The following is a 16,705-nucleotide window of genomic DNA, read 5'->3' as shown; positions in this document are numbered from 1 at the left end:
CATTGGGTGTTATGCGCAACTAATGAATCATGGAACATTACATCAAAAACTAGGGATGTACTGTATGGTGATTAACATAACATAATAAAAAATTATTATAAAAAAAAAAAGAAGAGGCCATGGTAGCAGACATCGATACTTTTGGCCCCTGTGGTTCCATGGCTGGGCTAGCGCCCTGGCTTCTGCTGAATGAGCCAGAAGACACTGGAGAGCAGAAATTGCCATCACAGTTAGGGCCAGTGAGTGTGTCTCTGCCTGACTAAGTTCCTCAGCCCTCCCTGCACTCTCTTCTGGTGCGATCAAATCACAAGAACTGCAGCTCCCGCTCCTGCGATTGTCCTCACCAAGACCTACACACGCTCCACTCTGCTGTTTTGTCTCTTTGATGGAAAAGGCCGTTTGCAGCTCTGACTACAGCAGTGCTCCCCAGCGTGAAGGTTCAGCCCAGTGGACCTTCTCCATGTACTTCTTTCCAAGTCTCCTGCAATTTGTTTTTAACACTCTTTCTCTAAAACCAAGTGGATGTTATCATCAGTGTGGTACACCTTACTTAATACAAATGATCTTAGGTAGGTTTCTGGTTTTTTTAATCACTTGGTTGTCATAATTGACTCAATCCATTTGGTGAAAGACAAGGCTTCCTGAAGTCAGGAAGTTTGCTCATCCAGCAAGAAAGTGTGTGGCCTACATACACAACATGAGGCCTATAGCAGGTGTTGGTGTGTGGGGGATGGGGGAAAACAAACAATGATTGCAATATAAGTTCTATCCTCAAGGAACTCACAGTCAAGTTCACCATCTCTGAGGAGTATGCATGCCACGAAGTACACAAGAGAATCTACTGAAGTCTAGGGTGAAAATACTCGAATTTCTATTATGTCTAATTTCCATCTATAATATTATAGCAAATGTTTTATCTAAAGAAAGAAATCAAACCTTACAGATATATAACATGTGGATCGATCCCGGTTCCTTCAGCTGGTGTTTATGTCATATAGTCGTATGCCACGTATGCTGTAAAAGGATCCTCGGGGCAAAGTGGAGTTCTCAAACTTGCAGGTGTCCACAGTGGAGACCTCTGCCATTTAATCACTTCCAGCATACTCTGATGTATTATACTTTGAATGTGCTTAGTGAAGAGGGTTTGCAATTATATTATCTAGCTTTAAGAAAATTAACTCCCTGAAAGAGACAAATGGCTTAAAAATAATCCATTTAAAGATGCCATAAATTAAACATAATACTAATAATGCAGGCACCAGCAAACAACAAGAAAATGGCAGCTGGCACTCTCCCCATTGCAGACATGAATGCCTCATCGGCCACATTTCAGTAAAAAACGATGTTGATCTAGGCAGATCCACCAAGAACTTACCTAAAACTTTAAAATTATCAAGGGTGTTAACTAATTAACACTGAAACTCAACCTAAGTGTGTCGTTCACCTTTAGATAGAGCGGCTGAGAGTTCCACGCCATCGTGATAGCCAAGAGCTTTCAAAAGTATGCATGGAGTTTCACTTCTCCTCAGGATGTGGAAAACTGCAAAGACAGCAGCCCCATCCTAACAAAGAGAAAAATTCAGATAAAAAACAAAATGGGAAATTTCAGTGAGCCTTTCAGAGAGCTGGGGTCATGAAATAATGGTGCAACCTGAGTTCAAAGATAGACAAGTCCTTCTAATGCAAGGCGGGAGACCAACTCTCTCACCTATGGAAGGGGACACGAGAAAAAGATACAAGCCAGGAAACATGTGAGGAAGAATAGCTACATTTTAAGGCATTGCCAAAGGCCAAGTGGGGGCTATGTGTCAGTCCAGAAGAGTGAGGGCCCCCCAAGAGCAGTTCATACTTTTCACAAGCTCTTATCCTTAAGCCTTTACTGAATGCTCATGAAAGAGAATAGGGATGCAACAGGTGTATAGGAGGTAATTGGCAGGCATGGGGTTCGGGCAGAAAACACCAAGCATTTCCCTAGATTCTTCTCAAGTGCGAAACAAAAGCTTCAAGCTTGGGGGAAAGCAGCAAAGACTGTTGCTCAAGGCACAGGAAGAGATGTGTTGTGGGAAGAAAGTGGGGTATAAAAAAGACTATCCTGGGGGAGAAGCGCAAAACCATCTCGGGCCCATGATCCTAAACAATTATCAAGCAGAGGTTTCCTACCAGTGGGGGAGGGGAAGAAAAGTCCCGCTCAAGATCAATCACAAATATAAGGCAGAATTTGGCTGCCGTAAGGAGGAGGGGCAGGAATGCAGAGAGGGGCCCACACCAGGGTGGAACAACAGAGCAGTCCTCCTACTCCCAACACAAGCCTGGTACAAAGTAATGAGCACCAGCAGTGTAAGGTGGGGGATCGGGCACGCACGTGGTGAGGGACCTAAGCTGAAAGCTGAAGGTGGAGTGCTTATCCTGAGAAAAGCTGCCATCATGACAGCTCTCATCCTAACCACAAGGCAAAAGCAGCCCAGCACTGGAGGGCTTGAAGTCTGTGGTGTACTGACGCTCAGCATAGCAACGACAAAACCCGAAGAGCTGGCTCCACTGCTGACTAACTTGACCCTCAGACTCAGTTGTCCATACTAACGGCCTAACAAAAGAACAGTCACGGTCACTTCCTGGCGTCAATAATACTTACCTCGGCCTCTACTGTTCTACATGAAATATCTGGTATTCACTCCAAAACTACATCTTACACATACATGCATACACACGAAACCCACTGTCAAGAGAGAATGCGGTCAACAGGCACAAACTCGAGTAATACTTTGATAATGGAATGAGCAGGCAGGGACTTTCCGATAACTATAATTAATATGTAAAAGGATATAGTGGGAAAGGTAAACAACATGTAGAAACAGATGGGGAGTTTCAGAAGAGAGAGGGAAATGCTACAAATGACAAACCCAACATCAGAGACGCAGAGTGCCTTCGAATTGTTCATTGGTAGACTGAACCCAGCTGAGAGAACTGATTAACTGGAAGATCTATCAACAGAAGTTACCATGTCCCACCAAAAAAAAAAAAAAAAAAAAAAAAAAAAAAAAAAAAAAAAAAAAAAAAAAAAAAAAAAAAAAAAAAAAAAAGAAAGAAAAGAAAAAAAGACATAAAGAGAAAGAAAAATGAAACCAAACCACAGCAATGACAAGAACAGAACAGGGCACCTGAGAGATCTAGGCCAGTGTGGAACATTTTAACATACTTATAATTGAAATCTCAGAAGGCTACGAGAAACGGAATGGGGCAGAAAAGATTTTGAAAGACTAATGGCCAAGAATGTCCCCAACATGATGAATGACAGTAGATCACAAATCCAAGGGGCTCAGACAACCCCCAAGAGGACATACGTCAAACAAACCAACCAAAACACTTCACACACACCTATGTACATCATAGGTGACCTAATGAAAACCCCCAAAAAAGAGAAAATTTTGATGGCAGCTGGAGGAAAAGAGGGAGGACCACATTCTATAAAGAGGAATAAAGATAAGAATTAGAGCAGGGGCGCCTGGGTGGCTCAGTTGTTAAGTGTCTGCCTTTGGCTCAGGTCATGATCCCAGCGTTCTGGGATTGAGCCCCACATCGGGCTCTCTGCTTAGCGGGGAGCCTGCTTCTCCCTCTTCCACTCCCCTGTTTGTGTTCCCTCTCTCGCTGCCTCTCTCTCTGTCAAATAAATAAATAAAGTCTAAAAAAAAAAAAAGGCAGCACATTTTTAAAATACGAAAGAAAAAAATCAATAAAAACAGCTGTCAGTTTAGAATTCTATACCCAGGGCAAATCATCCAAAAATGAAACCAAAATAAAGACATTTTCAGAAAAACAATAGGTGAGAAAATTCAGTGCCAGCAGGCATGCTGTGTAATAAATATTAAAGGGCAGAAGAAATATGTTACCAGGTCGAAACTTGTATTTATGCAACCATATAAGGAGCTCTGAAGATGGTAAAATGAGTACTACCCTGCAAAATAAGGAACAGACTATTGATATCTGTAACGACATGGATAGACCTCAAAATAATGACCCATTGAAAAAAGGCACAGAAGAAAGAAAACATAGTATTTGATCCCATTTACATAAAATTCTAAAAACACAAAATAATCTCTAATAACAGAAATTAGTTTCCTGTGGGATGAGGAGAAGGGAGGATGAGCAGGGATGAATTGCAGAGTATACGGATATGTTCACCACCCTGACGGCGATGACGGTTTCACGGCTCCACACTCACACGCCCGCACTCATTACACTGTGCACTTAGGATGCATGCAGTTCACTAAATATGTTATACCTCAATAAAGCCGAAAGGGAGGTCAGGGTAAAATATAATTACAATGAGATACCACTGGACACCTACTAGAATAAGCTTTTAGGAGGTAACAATAATAAATAGTAGGGAAGATGCTGGACAGCTGGAGCATTGCTGGCAAAAATGAGAAATGACACTACTATTCTGTAAAACTGTTGGCGGTTTCTCGTGAAGTCCAACACTCACCTTACAACCCAGCGACCTCAGCCCTAGTTACTTACTTAGGAGAACTGTACCCATACGTCCTCATACACGCCTGTATGTGCATGGTTGTACCAGATTAGTTAGCCGTATGCTTCGGATCCAACCGAAACGACTCAAATGTCCATTCCCTCGTGAAAGGATAAACAAACTGCTACCTCACACAATGGGCTACCGCTCAGAAAAAACAAAACCAAAACCAAAATGAGCCACACTGCTGATTCGTCCAACAACATGGATGAGTCTCAAAGGCTGTACACTGAGTAAAAAAGCCAGACTCAAAAAAAGTCTGCATAGCGTACAATTCCATTTTTACAATATTCTGGAAGAGGCAGAACTATAGGAACAGAAATCAGATCACTGGTTGTCTGAGGTTGACTGTGGACAGAGGGATTGGTTACTAAGGGATACGCAGATGCTTTTAGGGTGATGGAAATGTTCTATATTTTGACTGTGTTGGTTACACAAATGTATGCATTTGTCAAATTCATAGAACTGAACATCTCTGAAGGGTGAATTTTACTCTATATAAATTAAACTTCAATGAGCTGATTTTAAAAATTAAGCATCCAAACCATGAAAGCAAACTCCTGAAGTTTTTCAGTGAGGCTTGAAGTCATGTCATACTCAATCTAGTACTTTTAACCATTTCACTAAATATAATGGTAAATGTTTAGAAGCTTTTCTTGAGTTTTCATATTTTATAGCAAAAGCCACTCTTGGGGAAAAGGCTGAAATAGTGAACAGGAACCAATAAGGTAACAAACAAATATGCATTCCCATGTTGGCAAATTGCACTGATAGACACTGGGAAACAGGGCTGGAGATTCGAAAAAACAAGCATGAGACCAATCCATGGAGTGGGGGCAGTTTGCTACGTAGCTGGATGAGAAAGAACAGCAGTGCTTTATAACATGTTTCAGCTCACGATACTTTACATATTCTGTTTCAATAATCAAATACACGAAGAACTTCTCTTTTTAAGGGGGTATTGAAGGTAAAATGTATGGGAGAAGAGCTATTCACAACTGAAATGATCTTTAGTAAAAGTATGATTTATGGAAAAATTGTGGACGTATAGCTACTGAGGAAATGGCTGCTTTAACTCAAATAGAGAGCCAGATGCCAGAAATACCATCACAAACAACATTTATCCACTAAATAATTCCTATGTAAGAATTTTCCATAAGAAAGTTGAAGTGTAAGGTATACCGTGTAGTTTTAGAAGTACAAGTCTTTTAAAATACGGTAGAATCTTTGAGATAAATGAAACTGGAAGAGACCATGAAATCCTACTGTCCCACAAAGAATTAGTTAGTATGTAGCAAAGCTCTTAAAGAATCTCTTAAAGAACGTTGTTTGACTTTAAGTGTTCTAAATTTATTTTTCTTTCATGTCTAAGGGGTACCAGTAGGATGCTAACAGCAGCTGAAGAAAGGGATGAAGAAGGGGGGGTAATCAGAAGGGGGAATGAAGCATGATAGACTATGGACTCTGAGAAACAAACTGAGGGCTTCAGAGGGGAGGGGGTGGGGGAATGGGATAGACTGGTGATGGGTAGTAAGGAGGGCACGTATTGCATGGTGCACTGGGTGTTATACGCAACTGATGAATCATCGAACTTTACATCGGGATCCGGGGATGTACTGTATGGTGACTAACATAATATAATAAAAAAAAATTATTAAAAAAATTTTAAAAAAACACCCTGAATCTCTCTCTTTAAGGATGTATTTTTAAGAGTTAAATGCTACTTTTTAAAAAAGAAATTTGTGCTATAGAAAAGACATTTTAAAGAGAGATATTTGGGAGGGTGCCTGGGTGGTTGAGTCAGTTAAGCGTCTGACTCTTGGTTTCAGCTCAGGTCATGATCTCAGGGTCACGATCTCAAGGTTGTGAGATAAAGCTCAATGTTGGGCTCCCCATTTAAGATTCTCTCTCCTTCTCCCTCTGCCCCTCCCCCCACACTTTCTCTCTTAAAAATAAAGAAAAAATATAGATAGAGATTTGAAAAATTTTCTACTGTTATGTGATTTTTGTGGCCCAAAGTAATGGAAACATGCCCATATATCAAAATCTCTTATGTGTGAACACTTAAAATACTTAGAAATAGAAAAATCTAAACCGTTAAAAAAAATTTCCAAATAAAGAGTTTCAGGGCTTTTAAATTCATTTGTTAAAAGAATAAAGAATTCCCATTAGAAGAAAATTTGCTAGCCAAATTTCAACAAAATTTTGGCATATTTGGTAGATAAGATAGAAAAAATTAGAATCATAATTCAGTTAATAGTCAATGATGAACTACTATTTAGAGCTTTGAATTTTTGTATTACACCTCTTTCTGCTATATTAGCCATAAAACCCAGATTCTAAGTAAATTGAGCTTAAAAACCAGACCATCAGATCACATTATCAGAAAGGGTTAAGCAATGATTACAATAAAATGAAGTTTTTTGCTTCCAAAAACTGTGTATTATCTTGTACTATTAATAGGCTTTTGTATTTAATGATAAAAAATAACAATAAATAAAAAATTTTAACAAAAATTATTAACTTTATGTTTAGCATTCTTTAAAAATGTCTTTTTGTTTATGCTTTATAATTAGAATATGCTTGTAGAGTAGCCCATGTATAAAGTTTGTTAATAATAAACATACATAGATTGGATGTGTATTATCAAAATTTTTACTGATGGGGTACAAAATTTAAGAAAATAAATTGGAGACAGCTGTCTAGTGGAATTAATAAATAATTATAAAGCCTTTGTAGTCCAATAGCGTCTGACACAATGCTAGATGCACGGTAAGTATTTAAAACTGTTTGCTCAGTGACCACCTCTGAATGCCAAATGTGGTAGTTTCTGTATATTCTGTGTGTATGTATATTTCTACCTCAGAATATGCATTTCATTGGGTGACTAATTCCTCTGCCTGAGTATATCTGTGTAGGACACCATGACCACAGAAGCAGTAGTGCTCAGTGGTGGCAGTTTCTGAATTTAGACTACCTGAGTCTAAATCTTGGCTCCATAATTTATTAGCTACATAACCTTGAATAGATCATCTTCTGTGACCCAGCTTACCTATATGCATAATCAGAACAACAGCAGTACCTGTCTCCTCGCTTTGTGGTGAAGATAAAATGAGTTAATATGTGTAAAGTCCCTAGACCAATGTCTGACATATAGAAAGTGCTCACTGCAGGTTAGTTGCCAAATACGCACACACCAAATACACACACACAATTGGGGTGAGTATACTGATATGTGTATATTTCATGTAATTTTATTTTACATTTCTAGTTCACAGTATGTATGTATTTTGAATAACAGTAATATTATTAACAATAGTCAACACTTAGTATGAGTTCTGGGCATTCATTTAAGCACTTTATACAGATCATCTTTGTTCATCTTTAGAAAAAGATGACATAACATACTTCTCTTATTCCCATTTTACAGAGGGAAAACTGAGGTCCAGAAAAGTAAAGTAACTCCCTTAAGTTCACATAGCTAGCATATGATAGATCCAGGAAGTCTGGCTTTTATTTATTCATTTTTTTTAGATTTTATTATTTTATTTATTGGGGGGGCAGAGAGATAGGGAGGGAGAGAATCTCAAGCAGACTCCGAGCTAAGCAGGGAGTCCAATGCAGGCTCGATCCCATGACCCTGAGATCATGACCCCAGCAGAAACCAAGAGTTGGACGCTTAACTGACTGAGTCACCCAGGCTCCCCAGTCTGGCTTTTTAAATCGCTGCTTGTCACCTCTCCACTGGTTTAATATTACTAAATATTACTCCTAATACTCCACAATATCTTCATTTGTATGTTTGGTATTTCATAAGATACTTTCACATACAGAGTCTCATGACCAGCCTGTGAAGTGAATAGGGCAGGATCATTATCCTCACTTTTATAGGAGAGGAAACTGGTACAACTGAAACCATGGGAGTCTTTCAGTAGAAGTGTTTCTGTGTTACAAACATCCTGGTTGCCTCTGTACACAGGAGTCATTCACCTTAAATGTACCAAGTACTTAACTCAGACATCTGTGCTGGGGCTGTGAGCTCCAGACCCGTCCTGGAAGCGTCACAGCCTAGTGGGAAACACAGGTACGGAAACGGAGAATCACCGTATACAATACGTAATCTCTAAGGGGGATAGGAAAAAAAGTGCTTATGAAGCACAGAAGGAGTGACCATCTGTGCCTTGAGGTCTTAGAAAAGGCATAGGTGGCCTCGGGGGAGGGGAAGTCTTTCCTGGAAGATAGAATGCATGTGTGTGTGAATCCATGTTTGTGACCATGACCGTGCATCCAGCCATGGCTCTGTATGGGTCTGAGTGTGTACCTGTTTATAAGGGCTTACTCACGTAGTAATGTATGTGCACGCGCTCCATCAGTGTGGAATCAGTGAGCCTGAATGTAAAGAAGAATGTGTCTGGATCCACACACACCTTGGCAGAATCTGACCTGCCCTGGTACCCCACCAGGGTAACCAGAGATACTACTGTCTTCCCACTGTAGCAATTGTCTCAGGAGCTATGGTGATTAGACTCACCAGGTTTTTCACTCTGTGAAATCTGAATGTGTAGCAGTCTAATAAAGCCAGCTAGCTTATGTGGGGGGGGCGGGGAGTATAGTTTTCTGTGGGTGCACAACTGTGTGCACACTTCTGGCTATGTGTGAATGCTTAGTGTTGCTGCTCTTAGCCAGACTGTGGAAATCTCCTTTTTCCCTTCATCTTCACCAGCTTGGGGGAGTTCACCCACTCACCTGTTTCCACTGCCACCTAAATGTGGCTGGCTTATGCCTCCACTTAAATGTCCTGGGAATATCTAAAATGTACTTCTGTGCTGGGGCTAGGCAGAAGCAAGGCTAGAAAGTGTTGGTGTCCATTTTCCTTGGAGACACTTCCTACTCTCCCCCACCTCTACCCAATTCCGGGCCAGGAATCTCCCATAAGCTGAAAAATGTGTGCAAAGGCAAACAGGACTGGTGGCAGCCAGGAGGGTCACTCCCAGGGGTAGGCTGATCAATCCTCTCTCCTGATGATAAAACCTGTTTTTAGAGCAAAATTGAAAAAGAAGGAAAAATGAGGACTCCTCTCTCCACAAATGTTCCCCCAGGAATTAGTGAGGTGGGGAATAAGGCTACAATATTCTTTTATTTCTTTTAAGCTTACATGATCAAAAAAGCTAAAATGATTGTAAATAATATGTAGTTGATGGAGACTAACAGTATCCCTACAAAGTGATAAAGTAATTGAACTAGAATTTCCCTTTTGTTAGAAGGCATATAAATTCAAGGCCATGGGGTTGTGTAAGGCAAAGGCATAATGTGCCGCAACACACTGGTCATTTGTATGGGTTTATATCCTGGCCCAATGCACTGCCTCACAGCTAAATATTCACATGGTAAAATAAGCAAAAAATGAGGTGCAATAATCAACACATGTAATTTGCCGTATTTTAACTTGAATGAATGAATGGGCAAAGAGAAAAACAAACATATTTAGAAAAGTAGGACGGTCTCTTGGTAGAGTGCTCTCTGAGATTACAATACCTGGATTCTCTTCCCAGTTCCACCAATGACTTAATCTATTGAAAACGGTTTGTTTTTTAAAATCATATATTGGAAAATTAATCCAGTGGCAGGATATATTTTAAAAATATGAGTATGTTCGATCAAGTCTTGTTCAAGTATCTTTTAAAATGTAAATGATCGCTAAAATAAAGTAAATGATCACTAGTAAATGTTAGCTGTTGCATATCTGGATATATTTACTGTAGTACCTACCATATATATTTTCATGTTCCAGACACAAATATTTTCCTTAAGGGAAGATACTGTTTTTCTAATATGTGAGGAGAATTTTTCCATAGTCAATATGTTGTTTATTTGCACTTAAATACTGCATCAGTAATCTGAAAAAGAGAAATAGTCTGATAATGGCTAGAGACTCTGTTTAGAGGCTAAGATTTCTATCATGGACTGCTTTCAACTGTTATATTTTATGGCACAGATTCAGTGGGAATCTGATCTGCTAAAATATTTGGGCTGTGAAAACTCCCACACTGTGACAGATGTCAAGTCCAATTAAGTGACTCATGTCCAGGTTTCTGTCCAATAGGATTTCCCATTAAATATCAATTTAGGGGAAAAAAATTCCATCCCCCTTCTTAAGCCTTTATCTCTTCCACCATCTCCAGGCTGAATCAATTGGTACCCGGAGAGCCAAGAAGCCATACACGCATCTCTGCCTCTTTGCTCTGGCTCTCCCACCCTCTCCCGTCTTTCTCCGCTTCCCTGTCACTGTTACTCCGGGAGACGTTCACTTCCCACCAACCTTCTCCAAGCGTCTCCAAGCCAGACTATATATATATTGCTGTAAGGTAAAGAAAGGAGGGGGTGGGGTGGGAGATGCAAGCAAGCCTTGAAAGACTTTGAAACTGCAAATAGGTGTCTGTTTATACAACCTACAAGTAAATGAGGAAAGAGGAAGAGGCAAGCTTAGCCCCGAGTTACAGTACTGTGTTCCTGGGAACTGGGGAGACATCAGCTGAACAAAGCCTTATCTCAAAAAAAAAAAAAATCACTTCTGAGGAAGATCGCATCTCTGCCTTGCACTTCCCAGTTTCTGCTCAACCGTATTAAGGGAAGGAAAGGAGTCCTACAGGAGTGGGATCTTATCTTAACCATCTTTCTTATTGATTCTTTCGCTATTAGAAAGTGGAGGAATCAGCCCTTTGATGTGATTGTGTTTATCTCTGCATCTCTTTTGTTATTTATAGAGACCTAGAAGAGGAAAAAAGGCACGAGACTTTCAACACCTCACTTAAAAAAAAAAAAAACAACGAATTTCCCGAAATGTTTGAGAGCAATTAAAAGGAAAAGGCGTTTTTGGTCTATCAACTAAGTGAACAATCATTTATATCGTCCACATCCTGAGATACTATCGTCCCTCGCTGTGGACACCAGCGAGATGACAGCTGCTTTTTCATATTCGAATGTAATAAATATTTGCTGCTTCTAATATATTTCGGAATTTCTCCTCTCTATTCTTTGGAATTTGTAACTCTAAAAGATTGGAGAAAAGATTATCGAAAAGGCTTTTACAAGGTAAGGCTTCTTTAAATAATTTTTTCCACCTTGGAACTAAGTTAGATTATTCATATTGGATTTATAGATGTACTTCAGCTAATTGTTAAATAAATAAAATGTACGCACGACATACTATTTATGAATATTTAAAAAAGATATCTGGAGGATAATTTAACATGCTTTGAGGGCAACTCAGGAACTTTTTAGCCGAACTCCAACTATGTCGTTGCTTATTGTGATTTTCCATTACTCGACAATTTATTTCTGCCCTTTCAAGCCCAATGTGTAGATGCAAGTTGTTCTACTGTATAAATGTATGTGTGAAAAACCCGTAGGGAGTCACATGTAGTTAATCTGGAGCGTTTGTTTTTATTTTGCCTTAGAGGACCTGCTTTCCTTGCAGCGCAAAGAAAGCCAGCTTGGAGACAAATTCGCTCCTAGGCAAGTGCGGTGCTAGGAGCGGATCACACATCCTGGCTTTTGTTTCTCGAGGAGCAAGCCCTCCTACACGTCGCCGCCGCGGATTTCTCCCGCGGCGAGCGTCCCTCGGGCTGCGCTCACGGGGCCCGCGGCCCGGTGCTCCCCGCCCCGGCGCCTGCGGTCGGTGCGCGCTGCACCCGCAGCTGCGGGCCCCTACTGCTGGCCCTTTTCTTGGAGGCCGAATACCCCCAAGCCCCGCGGTTGTGGACGCCCCCCCCCCCCAACGAAGGCGCGCGGTCGGGGTTGGAGCTCCAGGCCCCGAGAGGAGCCCGGCAAGGCGGTCTTCCAGGAGGGCGCCGTAACGGGCCGCCCCGGGACCGCTGCGGGCTCTCGACTCCGGGAGCCCGAGGACGGGGCTCGGCCGGCGGAAAGGACGCTCGGGCCGTCTCCTCCCGCTCCTGGTCTTCCCTTCCCTTCCACCCTCTGCTCCCGCCGCGATCCGGCCGCCGGCATTTTCCCGTGAGGTGGTCGGCCGACTGCCGGGCGCATTGTCTCATTCCCCCTTCGCCGCGTCCCTAGGTCCCCAATGTGTGTGGCTGTCTGCGTGACAGATGGTGCTTCGGGGAGCCGCGAGGGCATAAGGGTCAATTTTCTGCAGAAAGGAGCCTTCGCGTTTGTTCAGTCATTGCATTGTTTTCGCGGCGAAGCCTCCGGATCCGGGCCGCCAGTCCGCCGTCCGCGCTCGCGACCCGGGCTCATCCCCAGCGCGGGGCGCCCTCCGCAGCCGCGGCCGCCCCGCACGCCCCAGACTAGCGAGAGGGCCACAGGTGCCGCTGCCTCCGGCTGCTGGGTCTCAGGCCCTCGGGGCAGGAGCGCCCTTGGCGTCTCCCCGCCCCGCGTAAACCCCAGAAGTGCTCGCCGTTCGGCATCATTCGTTTGTCAGGGGTGGGGAAGTGAGAGGCAGGCGGCCTTGCGGAGTCGGTATTTGGCCGGAGGCGGCACAGAACGCGGTCGCAGCCTCCTGGGCCTGCTCTCTCCCTGGGGGACCAGGCCCACAGACCGGTGACAGCCTGTCGAAGGCCGAGGAGTCAGGTCCGCGATGCGGCCGGGGCCCAGCCGGGACCTCGCTGGCCCCGGCTCCGTGGGGGAGGCGCGGGGCTCGGGCCCTCGGGTTTGCCCCTCTCGGCGCGCTCCCTTCCCCGCGGGGCCAGCTCCGCCGAGCACGCCCGCCTGGGGTGGGGAGGGGACCCGAGACACGCCGAGGGCCGACCTGGTAGACCCTGACCTGCTCTCCCTCGGATCCAAAGACGGCCCTGCTTCCTTTTATTGATTGATTTTCTGACTCCCCCCTCAGCCTCCAAAATGATGCTGAGTCCGGACCAAGCCGCCGACTCGGACCACCCCAGCTCGGCGCACTCGGACCCGGAGTCGTTGGGCGGCGCGGACGCCAAGGTGCTGGGCAGCGTGTCCGACCTGGAGCCCGTGGAGGAGGCCGAGGGCGACGGCAAGGGCGGCAGCCGGGCCGCGCTCTACCCGCACCCGCAGCAGCTCAGCCGCGAGGAGAAGCGCCGCCGCCGGCGCGCCACCGCCAAGTACCGCTCGGCTCACGCCACCCGCGAGCGCATCCGCGTGGAGGCCTTCAACCTGGCCTTCGCCGAGCTCCGCAAACTGCTGCCCACGCTGCCCCCGGACAAGAAGCTCTCCAAGATCGAGATCCTGCGCCTGGCCATCTGCTACATCTCCTATCTCAACCACGTCCTGGACGTGTAGGGCCTGGGCGCGGCGGGGGGCCGCGGGTCCGGAAGCCGGGGCAGCGCCACCGACCCGGGTGGCCGCGCAACGGGACGGCCGCGGGGAGAAGCCTGGACGCGGGAAGAAGCTCGCCACGCGTTCGAGTTCTCTCCGGTCAGCAGGGAGACGAGGGAAGGTTTCCAACTCGGGAAGGTGGGCTTGTCTGGCGAGCCTGGGGTTTGCAGGGGGCATTTTCCACGCCAGGCGTGCCTCCTGGAGGCACCCTAGACGCACCGCCTCCAGGCCTCCCCTCCGTGTGTTAGGATCCCGTTAATGGTGGTTGCTTTAGCTCGCCGGAGACTCTGAGTTCTCCTACATTTATCTCCCACAGATCTTCACGTTTTGAAAGAATGAGGGCAGAAGCTCAGAGTAAAGACTCCTAACTTTAGACTATCTGGGATTTTTCTAATTGACAAATCACCTAACATTTGGAGGGTTTGAGAAGGACTCTCCTCCAGTGTAGAGATTTAAGGCACGGAAAGGTGGAACAGGAAAGTTTCAGTTCTGCTGTGAAAAGGAAGATTATATTAGAATCCAAATAAAAGCGACAAACCCTCAATACTGGTAAGCTTAAAAGATATATTGAGAATAGACACACTGTGGGAAGATTTGAGCTGGGTGAGATTTTAACCCCAAGGTATGACACTGATGTAGACAAGAGAATCCGTATTTAAATGGAAATTTTAATATCTGATTGCTTTTTCAGGCGAAGTGCCCCTTTATATATCCAAAAACATCTATTTGTGACCTTAAACATGTGGACCCATAGGTGCAGTTAGAAAAAGACAACCTATTTTTATTTATGTTAGAAGGAGTAGAGTATTTTTTTCAAGACATTTATTTTTCAGAGTGGTGATAATTTTACTTTGGATACTCTGTGCCAATTTATTTATAGTCAAGTGTTTACACTTTTTCCTGTGGAATAATTATGTCTAACTTTTTACGTGTTTGTTGAGATTATACTGTGGTCTTTTTTTTTTTTTTTGCTCTAATTATATTGCACTTGTATAACAAATTTCCCACTTCTCCCTGTTTCTAAACATATTTTATATATTAAGATGTTTGTTCTTGAAAGGTTCTTTTGTTGTGAGATCAGCAACATTAGCACTTCACTATTATAGTTTTTTAAAAAAAGTGTTGTTATTCTTATCTGTAGTTGTGTCTGAAAAGTACTTCACAAACTGTTTATAAGGAGAGTAGCTTCTTTGTGTGTGTGTGTGTGTGTGTGCTGTTTGTGCGTGGGATGATTTTAGGAAATTAAGTTATTTTCCTAAAAAAAAAAAAAATTCAAAACTACTTTCCTCTGTGACAACCAAAAAGAAAAGTCTATAACCTGAAAATGTTTCATGTTCTCAGCTGTGAAACTCTTAAAACAAGGAGTGTATTTTAGAGACAAGGGAAAAAAAACCGCATCTGCTATCCAAAGATTTTAGTCTTTTTCAGGGTTTTTTTGTGTCTCTGTTGCTTTATATAATGCAATATTTTGTAGTGAAAATAGATATAATCTGGTTTCTATCTGACAAGTTTTTCATATCTCATGAATGGTGCGCTGTTTTGCATTAAATAAAGGTATCAAATAAAGTCCTCTCCTTTATTTAAAGCATACTGTCTAAAAATAATAAACATACTGGTTGAGCATGAAATATCTTAATGGATACAATCCTCAAAAAGGAAATAGTTGAAAACACACACACACACACATACACACCTCAAACCTTAACATATTTGTGTATTGAGATACTTGATGCTTTTCCTAAACTTGGATACTGACCAGTCTATACAGACGTTCCAAATATGGTGACATAGATCACGTTCCTCTGAATGAGGAGTAAATTTCAGTCTTTATATAAAAGTATGACTTGAATCATAGATTCTTTTGCCCTAAAAAGAAACTTAGTTAACTCAACCTCTTCAAATTTGAGTTAGGAAACTGAGGCACACGGAGGTTAAATGCCCTGCACTAAATCACACGACTACTTACTGGCAGTACGAAGACCTCAAGATGACGACACTCAGTCCTCATGGCACTTGTTAAGAACAAGGTGTATACTGCAGCACTTAAATATCTAATTAGGACATAGATTTAAGACATGACACCTGCAAACAAGAAAAAAAAATTAAGTCCTGGATCAACCTTGGGATATGAAGAATGTCCTCTACCAAAGCCTATAAAAATGTGAAATTGTCTGTCTATAAGCAGAACACCTGAATAACTTTAAAACTCCATACGTATGTACAAAATATACACATACACACACGTATAGAATATTATAAAGTTTATATCACACCAAATCTCTGGTTGCCAAGTAAAAAGTGTGATTACATGGCTACTTGATTTTATGTCTGTGAAACATCTGGGATTACGAGCATTTTTCACTTTTCACCCAGGTATCTTGTAGTCAGGGTCACAGATACCTAGTGAGACTTCCTTCTCATCTTCACATGGAGGTGCTGAGTAGGAATGCACGTTCTAGGGCATGAAAAGGAATGGTGCCTTCTTTGGCTTTGTATCTGGAGTCCTGGCCACTGCAGCAGTGGAGGGTTAATCCAGCCTCCAGCCATGCGGCCTTTGGATTGACTGTTTGGATTGAGGTCCTCCCACCTGTAGGGGTGGTCCCAGTCCTGAGAGCACTTCTCTATTACGTGACAGAAAAATTGGCCCTGCTCCTATGCCAAAGAAACGGAGCCAACTTCTAACCTCTAAAAACCTTCTGAGGACCTCCCTTTTCCTGGTTTATAAGCACAATTTCCAAATGACTTACACAGACCTTCCAGTGACATCTAGGAAGGATGTTTTAACTCACCCCCCAGACTATAGCCCTCACCCTTGGTGTTAACCTAAGGCGGACAAGGACAAGGGGCAAAGCACAACATCCCTTCCCAGCTACATGG

General features: G+C 43.1%; 1 protein-coding gene across 1 annotated transcript; it reads left to right on the top strand.

Annotated features, from left to right (window-relative positions):
* Nucleotides 1–10,740: 10,740 nt before the first annotated feature.
* NHLH2 (nescient helix-loop-helix 2) lies at nucleotides 10,741–15,372 on the top strand. Its single transcript, XM_034644017.1, has 3 exons — nucleotides 10,741–10,893; nucleotides 11,293–11,620; nucleotides 13,377–15,372. The coding sequence occupies exon 3, from the start codon at nucleotides 13,385–13,387 to the stop codon at nucleotides 13,790–13,792; it is 408 nt and encodes a 135-aa protein (XP_034499908.1). The 5' UTR covers nucleotides 10,741–10,893; nucleotides 11,293–11,620; nucleotides 13,377–13,384; the 3' UTR covers nucleotides 13,793–15,372.
* The last annotated feature ends 1,333 nt before the right edge of the window (nucleotides 15,373–16,705 follow it).

This window comes from Ailuropoda melanoleuca, chromosome 2 (genome assembly GCF_002007445.2).
Source record: "Ailuropoda melanoleuca isolate Jingjing chromosome 2, ASM200744v2, whole genome shotgun sequence".
Taxonomy (NCBI): domain Eukaryota; kingdom Metazoa; phylum Chordata; class Mammalia; order Carnivora; family Ursidae; genus Ailuropoda; species Ailuropoda melanoleuca.
The sequence above is the reverse complement of the archived record's forward strand: the minus strand, read 5'-3'. Positions and strand labels throughout refer to the sequence as shown.

Bases quoted from the DNA above. Each gene is read 5' to 3' on its own strand.
- NHLH2 (XM_034644017.1), top strand. From the start codon at position 13,385: ATGATGCTGAGTCCGGACCAAGCCGCCGACTCGGACCACCCCAGCTCG.